Consider the following 19079-nt stretch of genomic DNA (forward strand, 5'->3'; position numbering starts at 1 on the left):
AGTCAGGTTGGATCAAAGAGGCCAATTTTGAGTGAGTCTGGGAAGTTGGAGGCTGTGGACTGAAATGTTAGTTCCTTCAGAGCCCTTCCTCCACCCTTTTCAAGAACCTGCCCCTGCTCCAACCTGATGCCAAGGTAACCTGTCCCAGGAATTGCCCCTCCCTACAGGGTTGTTAATGTTGTTAACCCGATTCCCACCTTTGGGCCATCCCACCAAGCATTCCTGGGCCTAGTCACTTACGCAGGAAGGAGGAAGACTAGAGGAAAAAGGCAGGAGAACATAGGAAGCCTGGGACATATAAAAAGGGCAGAACACCTCACTTCTTGGGATACCAGGATACCAGCTATGGCCCCCTTCTCCCTCCCAGGAGAAGTCCATGTTATTCTTTTTTACATAAATCCTGCTTTATATGCTTGCCTCGGTGTGCTTCTGTCCTATTCAGACTTCAACATGTGAGGAAGTAGGACTCATCACCCATAACAGGCAGCATCAGTATTTGCTAACATTCTAAGTGGGTTTAAAATAGAACCATTTATGCATTCCGTCAATGGGAAAATTGAATAACTGAAATAGAAAACCTCACCTCTGCAGTGCACTTTGTTGATCTGGTTCCTGTTTCAACCCTGGAATTAACTGGATCTGTGACATGGGTTTTCTTTGCCTTCTAACCAAAAAGATCTGCCCTTTAGTGTATAGACTGATCCAACCTTCAAAGAGCTTGATAGAGGATAAACATAATGGATAAGATTAAGATTAAAGTCATCTGACTTTACATATGAAAGACTATTTCCATATTTAGTAGTAGATGTTGTCATAAGTACAGAACAGACACATGCATGGACTGTTTTTGAGTTGTACAGCGGGAGTGAGCACATGCACTGTAAGGGAAGTTCTGTTCTGGAGTGTGGGCACTGGGATGCAAGGGCCAGTGTGGGCATCTTCTCTCTACCTGTATTCCCAGCACATATGCATAGCAGAACTCACCCCACCTTAATGCTAAATCATCCTTGTGTCTTGTGTTTTCCTTATCTATTTTAAAGCGGATGTCCAGAATACATTTCTGATATGTGTCAGTGTCTTTGTGGGAGGTTCCCTGAATGCACAGTTTTGAAAGTAGGCTCTGAGGTGGCAGTGAAGTCCACCTTCAGTGACACCTTCTGGCCTGTGTCACAGGCATGCTTGACTGATTTAGGGCCCCAGGGAGCCAAACTCCAATCACAACGCGATGCACCTGGAACATATACTACATTAACGTTTAACGAAGTTCTCCTTTCTCTTACAAAACAGTAAGGCACAGGGGCAACAGGGCTGGACAGTGCTGGTGAGAGCCCAAGAGCACAGTGAAGGCCTAGCAGGAACGCCACACTGTGCACGCGCACGTCCCGGCGGCGCGGCCGGTGCGCGCGCACGCCCTCGGCTTCCTCCCAGAGCTTGGTGTCGGCGACGCGCGCGGCAGATGGAAGGGGTGCTCGCGGAAGTCCTGCTGGAGCAGAGCTGGGACCCCCGGGCCCTGTTCGGGACGCTGTGCCGAGGGGAAGCGTCCGCGGAGCGCGTGGAGACGCTGCGCTTCCTTCTGCAGCGGCTGGAGGACGCGGGCACGGACCCGGGCGCGCTCCCGGAGGCGGCGCGCGAGGTCGCCACCGGGTACCTAGTGCCGCTTCTGCGCGGGTGCCCGGGCGGCGCCGACCCCGACCCCGGCCAGCCGAGCCAACGCCGGCGCGTGCTGCGGGCGGCGGGCGCGGCGCTGCGCTCGTGCGCCCGGCTCGCGAGGGGCCCGCCGCTGGCTGCCGCGCTGGCTGAGGAGGCGCTGCGGGACCTGCGGGCCGGGCGGTGCGCGCCGGGCGTCGAGGCTGCGGTGGAGGTGCTGGCCGCCGTCGGGCCCTGCCTGCGGCCCCACGAAGACGGGCCGCTGCTTGAGCGCGTGGCGCAGGCCGCCGTTGCCCTGGCGCTGGGCGCGGACGGGCCCGGGAACGCCGAGGACGCGGGGGCGCTGGCGGCTGCGCGGCTGCTGCCGGCGCTGGGTCAGTGTGGCGGGGCGGCGCTTCGGGCCGTGTGGGGCGCGCTGGCCGAGCCGGGCGTCCCCTGGGAACCGGACCGCGTCGGGCCGGAGCTGCAGGTGCTGAGCGCCCTGGCCGAGAAGCTGCTGCCTCAGCCCGGCGCGCGCGACGTGGGCCCCGACGCGCGGCGCTGCGGACGCTTCTGGAGGACGGTGCAGACGGGCTTGGGCCGCGCGGAGGACGCCCTGACTCGCAAGCGCGCGCGCTATCTGCTGCAGAGGGCCGTGGAGGTGTCCGCGGAGCTGGGCGCCGACTGCACCTGCGACGCCCACGGGGGAACAGGTATTCGCTCCCTGGCCCAGCCCGATCCCGCTAGCTTCCGCAAGCTGTTCAGAATTCGGTCATTCCACATGGCACCATAGAGCCTGGCAGCCTTGGGACCCTCTTTTCAGAGGCTGTTCTGCCAAGTGACAAATCTCGGAGCAGTCGACCCAAGCAATGTGGAATGCGACGCCCTTTGAGTTGTTGGGAAAGTGGCTGAACCCATGCAGGATTCTACAGACCCAAGTGGGCACTGTATCGTGATGGGACTTTCCACACTGAAAGATGTACCTGTGCTCGGGAAATGAACGGAGGCGTGTGTGTTAGAATTAGCATCATTCTTTGGAAAGGTCACTAGGTAATTCTCAGGAGCAGGATTTACTGATATTTGATGAACAGGTTTCTTAAGTTAGCTTTTTAAGGGTACTTTTTAAACATTTGAGTCCTTGCTTCTCGTTTACTGAACAAGTGGAGATGCGCTAGCATGGCCTGCCTTCTTTGGGTTGGTAACTTTTGATTGGTTTATCCAGTGGTCTCAAGTTTCTGAACTAAGTCAAAAACTAAGTCTGAATTGTCTTAATAGAAACTTGTTTTTCCAACTGTAATTACTACTCATTTATTGCAACAAAGAATTTTTGTTTGGATAAAGTTGTGAAATTAGACTTTCATATAATTTTAAAACATTTTAAATATTTGAGCAATCTGCAGATGGGTGCTCAATCCTTAAGAGTTTTGACTGGGAAGACATTTTTTTAAAAAGTTATCAAAGTGAAACTCATTTATTGTAGGGGGTTTTAATAATATACCCCACTTTCTCAGCTTCAGAAAGAAAACACTGTTATCTCTTTATTATCCTGAATATTTTGCTATTTACCCCTGTGACTTGAAATAACATTTCTTAGATTGTAAAACCCACCGTGAAGCTCTTGGTTAAATTAGTGTTGCGCACTAACATGGTGGTGGGTGCTGTTCACAGGTGATCAGTGTAGTACATTATATCACACTTTGAGGAAATTGAATCATGCTTCCATTCCTGCAAGTTTCTCTTATAATTGTCATTTTAAAATGTGTTTGGTTCTCTCCACACCAATCGTGATTCAGCCCTGAGTTCTCAGCCTGGTGTCTAGATCTTTCCAGAGCTAGACCTGAAGGCGTTTTGGGTTTCCCTGAGGAGCTGCCCTAGGGTCTTCCACTTGCTGACACTGGATTGCGTCTCCCTGTGCCTGGGGACAGCTGGCTTTCTAGCTCTGTCTCCACCATCCTGTGGGTCCCTTCCCCTGAGTCCTGTGTTGGTGCTTCTGCTTCCTGTACTTAGTATCTCACTCACTGCCATGGTACATTCTGTAGTTTCCTGAGATGAAATCTTTAAAAGTGACATGTCTGGTAATTCCATCAAAAGATCCTTTATGGCTGATAACATTTTTTAAAAAATATTTTTTAGTTGTCAATGGACTTTATTTATTTATATGTGGTACTGAAAATCGAACCCAGTGTCTCACATGTGCTAGGCAATTGCTCTACCACTGAACCACAGCCCCAGCCCAGTTGATAACATTTTTATTTCTAGTATTTCCATTTTACCTTTTTTTTTTTTTTAACATTTTTGTGCAGTCCTAGGGATTGAACCCAGGGGTTCTACATCCTTGGTCCTTTATATTTTTTATTTTTTGAGACAGGGTCATACTAAGTTGCTGAGGGTAGCATCAAACTTGTGGTCTCTCTGCCTCAGCCTTCCAAGTGTCTGAGATCACAGCTCCACTTGAGCTTAAAGACCCTTGTCTGCTCATCTGCTTAAGCATATTGGTCACCTTTCCAATTAGGTTCTTTAATGTGTAGTGATTTGCCAGTCTGACACCTGGACAGCTGAGTTTAGTTCTGCTTGTTTAACCTTTAGGGCATGGAGCCACTTCTCTGTGTTATGGATCAGTAGAGCTTATGCCAGTGTCTGTTGACAGATGGGTATACCCCTGCTTCCTAGGCCCTGTGTGCGGCCGAAGCCACCCTGTTTGGTTTTGTTCTTGCCTTCGGGCAGTGGTTGTGGCCACCTTGTGCTTGGTGTGGATCCTGGAGGGCTCAACAACTTTCTACAGCCATGTGCCTGTGCCATAGCAGGGGTCTTTTGAGGCCCCCAGGGTTACCCGTGTTTGTTGCTGGCTGCTGGGTTTGAGGTGGGGCAGCCTTTCTGTTTTTTCTTCTCTAGCCTTATCTTAGACCCTGCATGCTTCAGCCTTGGGGTTCCAGCTCCTCTGCTCTCTCTGCCCCCTCTTCAGTGGCACATAACTGCCTCCCACCTGGCGAAGGCTTAGAATTTCTGTGCCCTCTCCTTGTAAGCTGCATTCTGCTTGGTTCTCTGGGAGGCCTTGGGCACCAGTGTTCTGCCCTCCCTGTCAGGTGGCCAGCAGGAGCAGGACCTTCTCCAGATCTCAGTGCAGGCTCAGGCTGCAGGTCTTCTTCCCAGAGGCTGCCAGTCTTTGTGGCATCAGGGCAGGGCAAGGGTGCAGGCATGGGAGGGCTTGCGGCCACAAATCTGGGTGGCTGTGGGGTCTTGGCGTTGCTCCCCAGCAGTTCTTCTGTAGTGCATGCAGGACACTGTAGTGTCCTTAGTCTGCCCCTCAGACTAAGGCAGGCCTGCATACCCACTCTTAAGAGATCACTGCCCTGCCAGGGTCCTTCTTGGAGCACTTGGGGAGGCTGGGTCAGCAGGGGAGTGGGTATGGACTCTTAGGGGTTCCCAGGGCTTCCAAGCTGTCGTGCCAGCCCACCCTTGACCTTTAAAACCCATTAAAATGCTGTTTTTAGAAAGTGCTCCTTTGGTGCCTGCTGCTTCCTGGGTGCTCAGCCAGAGCAGAGCAGTGTAGGGTTTCTCTATTCTTGGAGAGTCTTTTGGAATTCCCCTGGCGGCCCCCCTAGAAGCTTTGGATTTTGTAGCTTATCCAGCCTTTTCTCTCCATGGCATTGGTGTTTTCTCTTGGCTGTCTCCATTTTGTGCAGAAGTGGAGACCGTACTTGTCTAAATGCCTTCATTTTGTCCTCACGTTTGATTGATGGCTCCATGAGGGCAGAATTCTGTTTAAAAGATGCAGACCTACAGTCTCTGGAGGAGATCCTGGATCCTGTGTGGGAGGTCAGGCGCTGGGCCCTGCTTGGCCACAGGTCTGCTTTCATGCTGATGCTGGCTCCTGGGTCCCTACTGAGTGCTTCTGTTGTTGATTTCCTCCTGCTGTTTTCTGCTCTGGGCACCTCCTGGATTGGTCTACCAACATCTCTTCTCTCCCAGGGTTTTCTGTGTCTTTACTCCCTGGGTGATTTCTTTCATGTCCAGCCCTTTCTTGTTTTTGCTATCAAGTTTAGTTCTCATGAGATCTGTTTGTTGTTTGTTGGAATGTCCCTTTTAAAGCATCCTGTTCCTAAGTCTGTGAGCAAATCCTGGATATGGGATCCTCTTCAACCTAGCTGCTCACCTGCACCTGGAGAAGCTCCTGCAGCAGCCAAGTCCTTTGATGGTGGATCGTGCAGTGCAGATCCAATTGTTGCTTGTTTCCCTGTGTCTACTTGAAATTATCTTTTCTCCAGTTTGATTTTTAAGTTCTAAGTTTTATTGCTATTTTCCTTCTCGGTTTTTTTTTTTCTTTTTTTTAATTCTTCTGGGATGTTGGCCTTTGAAAAACCTTTCCTGTTACAGTGAGGGTCTTGGGGAGGGGAGTTGAGTTTATATGTGCAGATCTGTCATTCTTATCTTAATGAACAGAGGACAGCAGCACACTTCTCCTTTTGAGATTCCCAAACTTCCTATCCAGGTTTAGGTGCAGGGACACCCTCCTTTATTAGAGAGTACATTTGGTAATAATGGCATTAGTGTAAGAATTGCTATTATGAAGAAAACTGTTAGATTTGCAAAATAAATAACTAATTTTTTTTTTAACTGTATTAGGCCCAAGTCTGTTTTGGTGGTCTGAGAAGAAAAAAGATGAGCTTCTAAAATTTTGGGAAAATTATATTTTAATCATGGAAACTCTAGAAGGAAATCAGGTAAGTGTTCTCATATTTTTGCAAATCCCATAGTACACATGATTTTCTCTTTTTCAAACATTAAAAGTAGGGAAGAAAGACCAACTTAGAGATAGCATGATAGAAGCCAGGTGTCCTTTGTTTTCTGGCACAAATGCAATTTACAAGAGCATGTAAATTGTTTCAGGAAAGTGAAGAATACTTTCAGCTGACTCATGTTACCATCTTTGACTTCCCTTGGCATTCTCAAACTTCAACATCAACGTCACCTGGAGGGCTTGTTATAAAATATGAACTACTGCCCCAGCCCTAGACCTTCTGATTCAGTAGGTCTGAGATAGCTCCCAGGTAGTGTCTCTGCCGCTGTCCCCTGGTGTGTAAGTCCAATCTGTAAGTCGCAGTCCAAGGGGCCAGCTTCCTTGCAGAGTCCTGTGAGATGTCAGTCCACCTGTGCACCAAGCATTGTTGGTGGATCAAAGTGGAGAATGACTCAGTTGCTGAGGAGCTGGACATCCAGGGTGAGAAGCATTTCTGAATCAAGTAAACTTGTGGGGTTTCTTTGGTCTGTAGGTCCATAAAACCTCCACTACTTATTTTAGAAACTCAGATTTGCGCATACTTTGAAGGACATCTAAGTCAAATCTAGCAAAGGAGCCAGAGCATGGCCCCAGGCAGGAGGAACACTGAGTTGGGAAGTGTCTGCACTTCTGCAGGCTGACCTAGCACAACTTGAGTTACTGGAGAAAGCTTCAGTACCTCTCTTTCAACTTCTGGGTCCATCCCTACCTGCTTCCAGGCCAGTCAGGATGCCCTGCCATCACATGGGCTGCTGGCTGTGAGTGTAGGCACCACCCTAACTGGGTTCTGGGTTGCACGGGTTGGCTCTGCCACCTCAGGCCGGAGGACTGGAGTCGTGCCATGGTCCAGAGGTGGAGGGATCAGGCCCCCAAGGCCAGTTTCACCAGGGTAAAGTCACAAGGTCTGCTGTCAACGAATAGACGCCTGAGTCTTTAAAGATATTTCCATTTCATGTGATTCTTTGCTCTTATTTTTAGATACATGTTATAAAGCCAGTCTTACCAAAGCTAAACAATCTGTTTGAATATGCAGTGTCAGAGGAACATGGTAATGATCACTTTCTTTTTGCTTTTTTTTTTAACTAATATTTCTAGTCCCCCTGTACCGCCTGATTTTATAACTAATCCCTATTTATTGTAGAAAATTGGGAAAAATTACTATAATGTAAGGAAGAAAACATGAATCATCTGTAGTGTTGCTGCCGAGTGATGGCAGCTGTCGACAGGCAGATAAGACCCTAGGTCCCCTTGTCTGTAGGTTCGTCACACTCAGTAGTGTCTGTGCCACCTTTGACCATCTCCTTAAATAGCTTTAAGTTGTGGCAGGGTTTTCTGTAGTTCAGAGCTAGGATTAATTTGGTTTTTAACTTTTGGTCATGAAAAATTCCATGCATGTCTATAAGGGAAAGAGCTGTGGGATGAAGCCCTTCCCACTACTGCGGATGTGTGTCCTATGCCTCAACCAGGTGCCATAGTCCTGGCATCCACAGGCATTTCACAGTAGGTCCTTAAAAGACGGGGATGGTTCTTAGAGCTTTAAAGATGGTGTGTGTTGTATGTTAACAAGAGCTCTTTGATAGGAATATACACCCTGACTGCTTTCCATTTTGGGGTTTTTTGTTTTTTTCTTTTTTTTGTGGAGGTGCTGGGGATTGAACCCAGAGCCTTAGTGCATGCTAGGCATGCACTCTACCAACTGAGCTATATCCCCAGCCCCTCTATTTTTATTCTCAATATATATATTACATATATAAACATATGTTTATCTTTTTGTTAAAGCATTGGGGTTCTATTATAGTCATGTATTTTAGCCTTCTTTGGAAAAGAAAATTCTAGAATATAAGTGTAAACATGTTTTTTAAGCCTTTGATTGCTGCTGCATTAGGAGAACTTTCTAGGAGAAATACGGTGAAACTGAGCTTCTGAAAATTATTTTGTGAAATTGAGTTTAGATCAATGAAACAGCTAAATTCAGGCCAACAGTGTTTTATATTTATAAGAATGATAAAGTGCTGCATTATTGTGTTTACACATGAGGATTAACCTGGGTAAATGGGTTTTAGCGCCTGCTCTAGATAATTATGACTTTAATAGTTTGACCCCCAAGGAATTGAGCTTTTCTCTGCTGATTGCAGTAGCTGTTTCCTGAGATGCTGGGATTTTTCACAGACCATAAGCATCCATGTCCCCACCTGGGGCTAGCATTTAATTGGATCCTGTTGTGGCTGCACTCATGCACTTACTATTAAAATGATGCTCTTATTACCACATTTTGCCCACAGCTCTTGGCAAACCAAATCATATAGCAGTGACCGATTTTGAAAAATTACCACCGCCAGAGTTGAACAAGCATGTTCATATAAATTACAAATAATGACTAATTTATTTATAGAATGTCATGAATTAAAAATCCTGGATATTTTTTCCTACTAGAATTAAAGGAAATTTCATGAGTCATAAAAATATCTCTAAAGTACACAGTTCTTCTGTCTTTCATTTGCTCACCCAATTACATTTTCACTTAATAGATATTTACTTAGCAGGCAGTTCATGTTAAGCACAGGGGACAGAGTGGTAGGAGAGGTGCAGTGCCTTTTCACTAGAGTTTTGTCTTCTATGGAAATGAGGTTTGATTTTAGGTCCTTTGGAGGGAGCAGAGAAGGCTGAGGGTGGAGTGTAGGGTGCGGGGTGTTCAGCGGAGGCCTCTGCTGGGTGTGCTGTCTAAGCGCCCACAGGGAGACAGCACAAGCCCCTGGAACTGTGGCTTGTCAGTCCGTGGCTCGTCCAGCCTCCTGAGAGCAGTGGGAAGCTGCTCCAGGGTTTAAGCAAAGGAAGTGATGGTTTCAGATTCCTGTAGGAAAAATGGATTGAAGTGGGTCAGAGAGCTGGTTGAAAGCACCCCAGATCTAAAGCTCCCCCTTGCCCGCGAGGGGTAACATTATTTTTGTATACCGAAGCATGTTTCACATTTGTTTGTAGTCTTTTAAATGAGCCTATCTGAATACAGAATTCTGAACACCAACATTATTTTGGTTATTTAGCAGACGCCCTTGGATGTAGTAAAGCAAACTCACTTCCGTAGCGATAGTGAAGCAACGTGTCTGCACATATCTGTGCATGGACAGGGCCCAGTGTCAGCATTAAATGTTTATCTCCGCAGGCTGCTGGCTCTTTCACCCCTCCTGGCACATGTGTGTTTATAAAAGAATGTTTGAAAGTGAGAATAAAATCCTGACCAAAGAAGGTGTTCTCCACTTTCTGGAGCTGTATGAATCTGAGTGTCTTCCATTTTCACCAGACTTTTCCGAGGTAATACACCTTCTCCCTCCTCACTGCCTTGCCAGGAGAGGGACACGCATTTGTTTTGTCGTGTCACCATGGTCTCAGGAAAGCACTTGGGACACCGCATCAGCGCCCTTCAGTTACAGAGTGCACACAGCATACCCTGTTTCTCTGAACCAGCTCTAACTTTAGAAGAATAGGGGGACCATGGCTCTTTCAAACTAGGCTCCTGGGAGCCAATGGTAACCCTACCCTGCTTGGGAACAGCTGTGTCATCTGTTGACACACTGACTAGGGGCCGCCTGCAACTTGGCCCTCGTAAGGAAGTAGTCCTCTGCCATTGTTCTTCAGACTCCACCAGTCCAGAGTGTGAGAGCTGATGTTGACGCTTTTGTGTGACAGTGTCCCCCAGCTGTGTTGCTGCCCTGTCTTATACAGAGCTGGCCTCCTGGCTTCACTCCTTAGAGTCTGACCTCCGACTGTTAGGAGCCACACAGTGGAGCATGGCATAGTCCCTGTGACTCAAGATCCCTGCCTTGGGGCACGTAAGCCCCTTTGATTGACAGGTGGCCCGGTCAGTTCTTCCAGTCCCCTGGGTCTGTGCTCTTCTGTTGGACACGCATCATTTTTCTGTGTCTCCTTCCCGATTCACATGAGCTTGCTTTTTTGACTAGTGTCAAGTAGGATTTTGGGATGTGAATCTCCCCACTGAGCGTGGGGCTCAGTCCTCCCTGAGTGTCTCTGTTTTTCTTGTTACTGTCTTTGTTTCCCAGGTGTCTCTTCTTTCTGACCCACAGTGTGAACTCCCTAGTGTGCTGTAGGATTTTATGGGTGGGAAGATTCTGTCCTTTTTTTGTCATTCTGGTAGAATTAGGGTTCCCCCAGGACCCTCTTGAGTTCACTGCTGCATGAGAGTCCCTTTGCTGACCACAGTTCTTCTGCCTCCTCGTGGGCCCCAAGGGGGGGGTGTCACCTTCCACATGTGCAGTTAAAACTCCACTGCCTCTCTCTCTCTCTCTTTTTTTCAGTTTATTATTGGACCATTAATGGATGCCCTTTCAGAGAGCTCTCTCTATGGCAGGTAAGCATTCTGTCACCTAGCAGTAATGCAGGACGACGTATTGACATATAGGTTTGACATTTTGAAGCATAACCAGATTGTTTAACCTGTTTGGTGCATAACCTATGTTGCCTTATGGAAAATCAGCATTTTTCCCCTAAATCTTATAGTGCTGTATTTGTTATTCTTCTGACCTTCTATTATTTACATCACATGTTCCTTCTTGCTTGTTCCTTTTACCATGAACTCTTTCATTCCTGGGCTTTTGAGAGCCATATTTTATATAGCTCATTCTCTTTGCCTGCTCCTGCTTTCTGCCGCTCTGAAAATTGTGGTGACTTTGGCCAACTAACACTTTGAACCTTGTTTTTTTTCTTTTTCTTTTAACTTTTTCTTTTCCCATAAGTTTCACACCAGTAGAAAAGTTCTGGGAATAATATAAAGAATTCCCGCTTATCTTCATCCTTGTTCTCCAGATGTTAATGTTCCACCATGTTTGCTCAATTGTTACCTCTACCTGTGTGCGTGTGTGTGTGCAGCTTTTTCCTTGTCTGTTTGCTGACCAGAGTTAGATAGATTTATTTCATTAGCTGTCCATCCATTTATCCACCCATTCATCCATCTATCTGTTCATCCACCTATCCATCCATCCATTCATCCATCTACCTGCCCATTCATCCACCTGTCTATCCATCCATCCATTTGCCCATCCATCCATCCATCCATCCACCTGTCCATCCATTTGCCCATTCATCCATTCATCCATCTGTCATCTGTTCATCCATCCATTTATCCACCTGTCCATTCATCCATTTGCCCATCTGCCCATCCATCCATTCATCCACCTGTTTACCTGTCTGTCCATCCATCCATCCACCCACCCATCCATTTACCTGTCTGTCCATCCTAAGAACCATGGATTCATTCCAGTATATCCAACTTCAGTCCAGAACTGCAGGGTCACTTCTGACCTTTTTCCTTTCCACCTTTGACAGTGAATGTCACAATTCATAAAATGTCCACTTATTTGCCACTTCTACCTTTTGAGAAACTTAGCTGTGAGTAGTGTTGGTCAGGGTTGTGCCTTGGCCTTGTTTTTTGAAGAATTATCTATTCTCCTAAATTATGTCTTAAAATGCCCTGCTTTTGAATTGTGTGTCTTTCTAATGTCAACTAACAAAATTTAAAGCTCAAGTGTTCTGTTTGGTATGCTGCTAAACAGAACCCCCCCATGCCAGTTTCTGTAAAAGTTTCTGATGTCAGTGCCACGTTGTGCTGATTCTCAGTGTCTGTGTGTAAGTATTAAGGGAGCATGGCAGTGTTTGATGTGCTGGTGAGCTTCAGTCTTTGCCCAAGTCTTTGCTGTAGGGTGTGCTCTGAGCTGAGCACAGCTGAGGAGCAGGAAGGCCAGCGAGGGAGTCTCAGTGCTGCCAGGAGTGGACACAGCTCTTCCCAGCGCTGCAGGGTCCAGTTAGCAGACAGTGCTCCTGGCAGAAGCATGGAGCAGAAACGTGGCTTCAGCAGACGCCAAGAGTTAGACACTCTAGCAGACGTCATTTATTACCGATGTCTGTCTTTGCTATGAATTTTTTTAATTTCAGGCCTAAAAATTAAAGTCATTGAATTCAATGTTGGAAGCAATAAAATAGAGTTTACATTTGCCATTTTAGGCTACTGCTTTTCAAGGGGCCGTTTAGCTAGATGTACAGGGGCCAAGTGGAGGCTGTCTTGGTGGGTCCTGCCTCCCTAGCGGGGCGTGACAGCTGCCCACCTTCCCACAAGCCCTGCCGTCTCTGTAACCAGAAACAGCCTCAGAACTTCGCTGAAGAATTCAGGGCAGGTTCAGAAAAAGCAGGTTTTCTGATCATGTTAGCGTAGAAAGACTCTAGGGCCGAAGTCTGTGTAGACTGGTTTGCATATACTCACTTGTAAGTGGATTTAAATATATTTTTTTCTCCCTTCTTTGTCTGTAGGTCCCCAGGCCAGCTGGTAGGAAGTGGTTCTCCATTGGGATTAAAGTTACAGAAGTTTTTAGTCACTTATGTTTCTCTTCTTCCAGAAGAAATAAAGAGTATGTGTCAGAAAAGAGGTTTTTCAACTTTCGAACACTTCATCCGTTTCTTGATGTTATCAGCTTGTTGGTGTGTGCACTGCCATGTTACCTGTCATTGGTGCTCTCTAGGACGAGCCACTGGTCACGGTCATCCAGGATCTGTCTAAGCCAGCAGGCGCTCTGCCTTGGCAGATATGGCACTGAGGTGCTGGCATGATCAGCCTTTGTGAGGTGGGGGTGCTGCGCTTGGTGGTCTTCTGTGACCTTCTGCTCTTCAGTTCAAGATTAGTGAACTGTATGGAACAACGACAGGCCCTGGTTGTAAAGAACACTTATGAACAGAATATCCATTGTGGCCGTTTTCCTGCAGTTGACACTGGCTTAGAAAGATAAGAAAAAATACATGTGTTTTATAGGAGACCTGTGTCCTAGAAGCCACCTTCCACTCAGATTGGGGGTTTGCTCTTCTTCCCAAGGAAGTGAGCATCGCAGGCGCAGGTACCGTGGGCGTCCCTGGCCGAGCAGCCGGATGCTGTGCTTTCAGGTCCTTCCTTCAGTCCTGCTCCGTGAGCTAGAAGTTGACCCAGGCTGTGGGATGCTTTTTTGTCCTTTGTAGTTAATCTGCAAGCCAGATGACCAGATGACCAATGATTCTTTCAGTTTTAAAACTCAGGAGAAAGGGAAACACGGTCTGTTTCAGTCATTATTATAAGTTTTACAGAAAGTCAGTGGTTTCGCTTGCTTTTTTAAAACAGTCAGTTGATGGAGAATTCAGTTTGGACCCCTGCTTTAGTTGTAGTGTCTGGCCTCCAGCCACCCACATGGGCCACACCCCAGTGCCACCAGGTAGGGTCAGGGTGCCTGGCATTCATGGCTCAGCTGGGCTTGGTAAGTCTGTGGGATGAGCGTGAGGCAACTCACTGTCTCCTGGCGTCTTGAGTGAAGGTTGGCCACACCCTGAGGTTTCATGAACTTGGTTGGTGTGCCCAGAAGAGAGAGTTGAAATCTTTGGTCAGTTCTTGGTGATTTTTTTTTTTTTTTTTTTGTTTTTTGCAGTCACAGTTTCTGTGAATATATCTAGTTTTGTGTTGGTTACTTTAGAAGATATGAAATACGTATAACCCCCATGGGCAATTCTGAGCTTTCTTAAAGTCCTTCTACGGTGCTGATCTGAGAAAATGGTGACTGTCACTAACTGCATGGCCCTAGGGCCTTGGTTGAACCCCCCTCAGTCCAGAGGAGGAGGAAGGAAAGCACCATCCCTGAGTCTTGGGAGAGAAGTGTCGGAGTCCAGGGCAGTAGGACAGCTATGAGGAAGGTGTGCTGCTGAGGCCAGGGTCAGGCCAGCCTCCCGCTCCCCCCAGCTGAAGCCTTACTGCTAGTTTTTTCAAAAAGTGTACCTGCATGGCGACCCGCGTCTCCATGGTGCTGTGGGTGTCTCATCTTCCTAGATAGGAAGGAAACGGAAACTGAAAGAACATGGATTATTATCATTTTTTTTTAAGCAACAACAGCTTCATTGAAATTCTCAATGGCCCTTTCACAGGCTCAGTCCTGTGTTGTTAATTAACCAACAAGTGTGGTTGGTTGTCCTCACACTTGTTCGACTGCCACCCTATCTGATTCCAGAGTGTTCCATCAGCCCCAAAGTGACCTCCATGCTGGTAGCAGGCCTCCCCCCCTCCTTCCCACAGCTCCCGGCAGCCGCCAGCCACTCTGCTGCTGTAGCTGGACCTTGCGGCCAGGCGTCCCATCTCCCTGAGCCATGTTTCTGAGGTTCATGCAGATGTCACCCTTCCTGCCCACGGTTAGCTCATGCCACCATGTGGGCAGTGCCCATCTTGTCTATCTCCTGGTTGGCTGGCTGTCACTTGCATGGTTTGTGCCTGTTGTTTTGGTTCCCTTGGGTGTGGGGTCACAGGGTACGCTGATGGTGTCTTGGAGAAGCCCACTCTGTGCAGGTGGTTGCTCTGTTGGCACGCCCGTGCGCAGGTCCAGACTCCACGCTCCCCGGGTGCCCTCAGGTCTCTGGAGCCCGCCACCCTCGCTGTCCTCGCAGGTGTGGAGTCACCTGTGGGGTGGCATTGTGTTTCCCTCGTACCTTAGGGCACTGAGTGTCTTCCTGGTACTCTTTGACAAAGACGCCCTTTCCCCCTTTTTCCAGGTGGCTTTCTGCTCAGGTTCCTTCAGAAGATGACAAGCAGGCACTGGTGTGCGGTGCCTGTGCTCTTTCTGTCCAGGGCTCTGGCGAGTGTCCCGCGGTGCAAGGCCCTGGGAGTGGAAGGGCTGCTGGCCCTCAGGTACAGGACTGTTCGTTTGCCTTTTCTGTCCATGTTTTTCCCTGTCCTCTAGTCTAAAGCATGTGGCTCAGTCAATGATTTTACACTATGTAGTTGAGCTCACTTTGTTTCATGAATTACTAATTTTAAACGGGTACAAGATATGTGCTCTTGGACTTTGACCATTTTAAGGCCAGCAAGATTTTTTTTATTGGTAAGTATAAAACTAAAGATAAAATATCAATGCATAATATTGATTAGAGTGTGTTTCAAAAAATGTAAAATTCATACTTTAAAAGCGTCTTCATTTTTAGTCTTATTTTTAGAAGAGATTTGTTTCATACTGAAGTTGTAAAGTTATATCAGTAGTCACTGATGGTTAGCATTGTCTTTGGAATGTGGAAAGGGCTGCCCTGTGTCTAGGTGGTGGGTGTGGAAGGGTCCTCTTTGTTTGGTGGCAGGGATGTTCTTCGGTGCACCATGGTCACACACCAGGTCCTGCTGCGGGGCGCAGCACAGTGCTATTTACTTCAGGCGGCTCTGCGTTTGGTGGACGTGGTAAGTGACCCTCCAAATTCCCTTTGTGGGTCTGTCTCAGGGTGTGGTTGTGGACAGGAGCAGCAGCCTGGCCCCGCACCTTCAGTAGGCTGTAGCTCTGCGGGCCCTGGGAACTTTGGTGAATTTACCCTGTCCTGGGGATGGGAGGCCCGTGTGCAGAGTGAGTAACTGGAGATGCTCTACCATAACCAGGTCACGTCATGGTCATCCCTTTCACTTACAAATACTAAACAGTACTCTTCAAACTCCCTGCCTAGGAGCAAGTGTCCCTCTGCGATGTCTCTGCACTCCTCATGTCTCTGAGACAGGAGGAATCCTTAGGACGAGGAACTCTGCTGTGGACAGAGGTAAGACCACACTTGAGCGCTTCGACGCTTTATAAACTCACTTTCTGAGTTTGCTCCTGATTGGTGGGTAGGATGCCAGGATCACCCTGTGGCCTGCCAGCAGGGACTCTGTGGCTCTGTGTGTGGTCCTCGAGTGGAGCTGGGGCTGTGGGGGAGGGCTGCCTGCAGGGGAGCTGGGAGGGTCCTTGACCAGGTGCCATGAGAATTGGGCCACGTCAGGCCCCACAGCGTGAGCAGCAGGGAGACTCTCTCAGTTCTCTCAGGTAGTAGCCCTGGCCTGACCTGACATTGGGGTCATTGGTAATTCTCCTGACTCTAGGTCCTAGTGTTAGACTCTCTCCTCCCCTGCATGGTCCAGACTCCTGGGAAGCTGCCCCGCGAGAGGACAAGTCCTCGACCTTCCTGGCCTGGAGGCCCTGCTGCCTCTCTGACCACCTCTGTTTTCAGGGGATGCTGCAAGGCTTGGCTGCCGCCACCACCTCTTTTTTTTTTTTTTTTTTTTTTAAATGGGACTTAATTCACACTATTAATTTACTGATTTTAGCTCTTTTTTATTATATACTTGCTTGAGTTCTACCTCTTTTAAGGGTAGGAACCATACATTTAAAACATGTCTGTTCGGTGCCTAAGAGACTACTGAGGAGGAGTGATTTCCTTTTGAGGGCCGTTGTGACCATCATTTATGGAGAGGAATGAGGGACCTGCCTGGATGGTGTGACAGGAGGTGTGACAAACCTGCCTCGGGTACAGGAGGATGAGTTGATCCCAGTGTGTGGATCAACTGGAATTAAGGAGGGTCAGTGAGAGGGCTTTAAACACTAGAATTCACTGTCTTTATCGTGATGCAACTAATTATATGGAATTAGAAAAAATATAGAACCATGTAAATAAACAAAAACCACCTGTAATGTTTGTTGTCAAACTGAATCCATACATTTTGCTTTGTTCCTTAATTTTATTTCCCATGAACATATGTACTCTTTCTTGCTTTTTGTTTAAGTGAAGGGCACTCAACCATTGAGTCACATTCTCAGCCCTTTTTTGTATTTTATTTATTTAGAGACAGCGTCTCACTGAATTACTTAGTGCCTCGTTTTTGCTAAGGCTTTGAACTCATGATCTCCTGCCTCAGCCTCCCGAGCCACTGGGATTGCAGTTGTGTGCCACTGTGCCTGGCTAATTGTGTATTTTTAAAAAGATGAATTAATATATTGTTACATAAGATGTTCTTACAGTAATTAAGATTGCACGGTTTTGAATTTTATTTTTTGTTTTCATAAATCTGAGTATTTTGGCATTTTGCTAATAATCTTAAGTTGTGATATTTAAAAATTCAGTTAATGAAATATTTTGGTTTTGAATCAGCTCTCCATTGGACTGGCTGCAGTTTTTGCTCTCATAAACATACTGAGCATGGCATGTTCCCACAGGCATTGACTTATCTACACCTCTCTAGAGGGTGGGTTCGCAGGATTGGCACTGCTGGGTCTCAGCATCTTAACGTTCTTGCAGGACAGAGCGGAGCCTGGGGGTCTGGAGGTGCGTGTCCACATCACCACACAGCCCGCAGGCCTGCACGCCTCCCCCTGGGAGTTCTCACCACTGGTAGATGAGCATGGTACTTATCATTGTCATTTGTCTCTCTCTGATTCCTTGTGTTTTCGACACTCTCATGCTTCTTATTTTTCGTATATCCTCTGTGAATTGTCTGTTTTCATCCTTCCTGCATTTTCTTTTAGGGGTTTTAGTGTTTTTTTTTTCTACTTGAATAAATGTTTTTTTTTTTTTTTTTAATATTGAGGGTATTGATAAGTTATGTATCTTGCAAATAACTTTTCTTAGTTTGTTTTTATACACTCAGCTTCACCTGCCTGACTAGGTAATGAATCTCCATGGTTTGAAGATTGAAATCATTGGCCAGGAACATCTTGCTGCTCTTGCTCTTCTGCCCTGCCTGTCCCTAAAGAAGTGGTAGCTTCTGATGCAGACTCTGCGTGCCACCCTTCAGACTTTAACTAAAGCGCCCTCATGAGTTTCAGTCAGCATGCAGAGGCCTTTCTCATGCTGTGCATGTGTAGTGTCCCCTGGGTCCTTGTGCTCTCTTCTTTCAGCTCCCCAATCCTGGGCTCCTGTTTGACCAGTCTTTGCTTTTACAGAGAAGGTGCCTAGGTGATCTTGTTGTTCACTTCTGCAGATCTGCCTGTAGGACAGGTTCTTAGGAGTGGGATTGCTGGTAAGGTGAAGTGCATATGTGGTTCTGGGGGTGCGGCCATGTGTCCCCCATGGATGTGTGTTAGTTTTCTTACCACAGATGGAGTGGCTGAAGATAGCATGTGTTTGTCTCACTCCCTGCTGGGGCTTGGAAGTCTGAAGTCAGTTTCATGGGCTGAAACCAAGGTTCTCGGGGAGAATCATCTCCTCACCCCAGCTTCTAGAGCTGCAGCCCTTCCCCTCCCAGCCCAGCAGCCCAGCATCTTCAGGTCTCTGCCTGGTGTTCATGAGAGCCAGGGGGTCGTCAGGTAATGCAGGGCTCCTTACTGGAATCCTCCACTGAATTATGGCCTGAGACCCTTTTCCCAGAAGGTGACAGTCACAGTTTCCAGGGATGAGGGCCTGGGTATCATTGGGTATTGCTGTGCCATCCACTGCAGACTGCTTGGGTTTCTCTTTGGACACTTGAACTTTCTCCAGGCCAGTGGAAGAGAAAGGTCATCTCAGTGTGATTTTGTGTCTGTTGAGGTTGGACACTTCTTCATCTAGTTTTCATTTTTTTTCTTAACTTTTTTTTTTTATTAGGAAAATTTAAAAATCCTTAAAGAGTCTAACAGCTTTCATGTGTCTGTCATCATCCAGTGCCATCACTGCTATGGCCAGTTTTCTTCACCTATGACCTCTCTCTCTTCTTCTTTCCTCTCTTAATTATTCTGAGTCTAATCCTATCAGATTTTATTTCATCTATAAGTATTTTATCATGTACTGCCAAAAGATAAGGCCTAAGATTTAGCCCCTTGCACCTAAAAAACTTGAGTGAGGGGCAGTGGTTTATTTCAGATACCCAGTAAACGAGTCTCCTGTCCTTGGGTCTGATGGTCGAAGT

At 47.3% G+C, this 19079-nt stretch overlaps 1 protein-coding gene across 2 annotated transcripts in view; it reads left to right on the forward strand.

Annotated features, from left to right (window-relative positions):
- Window positions 1-1361: 1361 nt before the first annotated feature.
- Window positions 1362-19079, forward strand: part of TARBP1 (tRNA guanosine 2 -O-methyltransferase TARBP1) — a 51132-nt gene continuing 33414 nt past the window's right edge. Inside the window, exons 1-9 of one of the 2 annotated variants that reach the window (XM_081296952.1) lie at window positions 1362-2339; window positions 6250-6347; window positions 7382-7451; window positions 9564-9712; window positions 10714-10766; window positions 12719-12816; window positions 14963-15098; window positions 15539-15635; window positions 15893-15982. In XM_081296952.1, coding sequence (XP_081153078.1) covers window positions 1457-2339; window positions 6250-6347; window positions 7382-7451; window positions 9564-9712; window positions 10714-10766; window positions 12719-12816; window positions 14963-15098; window positions 15539-15635; window positions 15893-15982 — 1674 coding nt within the window. In that variant the 5' untranslated portion in view covers window positions 1362-1456. The remainder of the gene's footprint in view (window positions 2340-6249; window positions 6348-7381; window positions 7452-9563; window positions 9713-10713; window positions 10767-12718; window positions 12817-14962; window positions 15099-15538; window positions 15636-15892; window positions 15983-19079) is intronic. The other variant, XM_081296951.1, reaches the window with a different exon arrangement.

The sequence above is a fragment of the Spermophilus citellus genome, assembly GCF_964194105.1.
Source record: "Spermophilus citellus genome assembly, chromosome: 6".
Taxonomy (NCBI): Eukaryota; Metazoa; Chordata; class Mammalia; order Rodentia; family Sciuridae; genus Spermophilus; species Spermophilus citellus.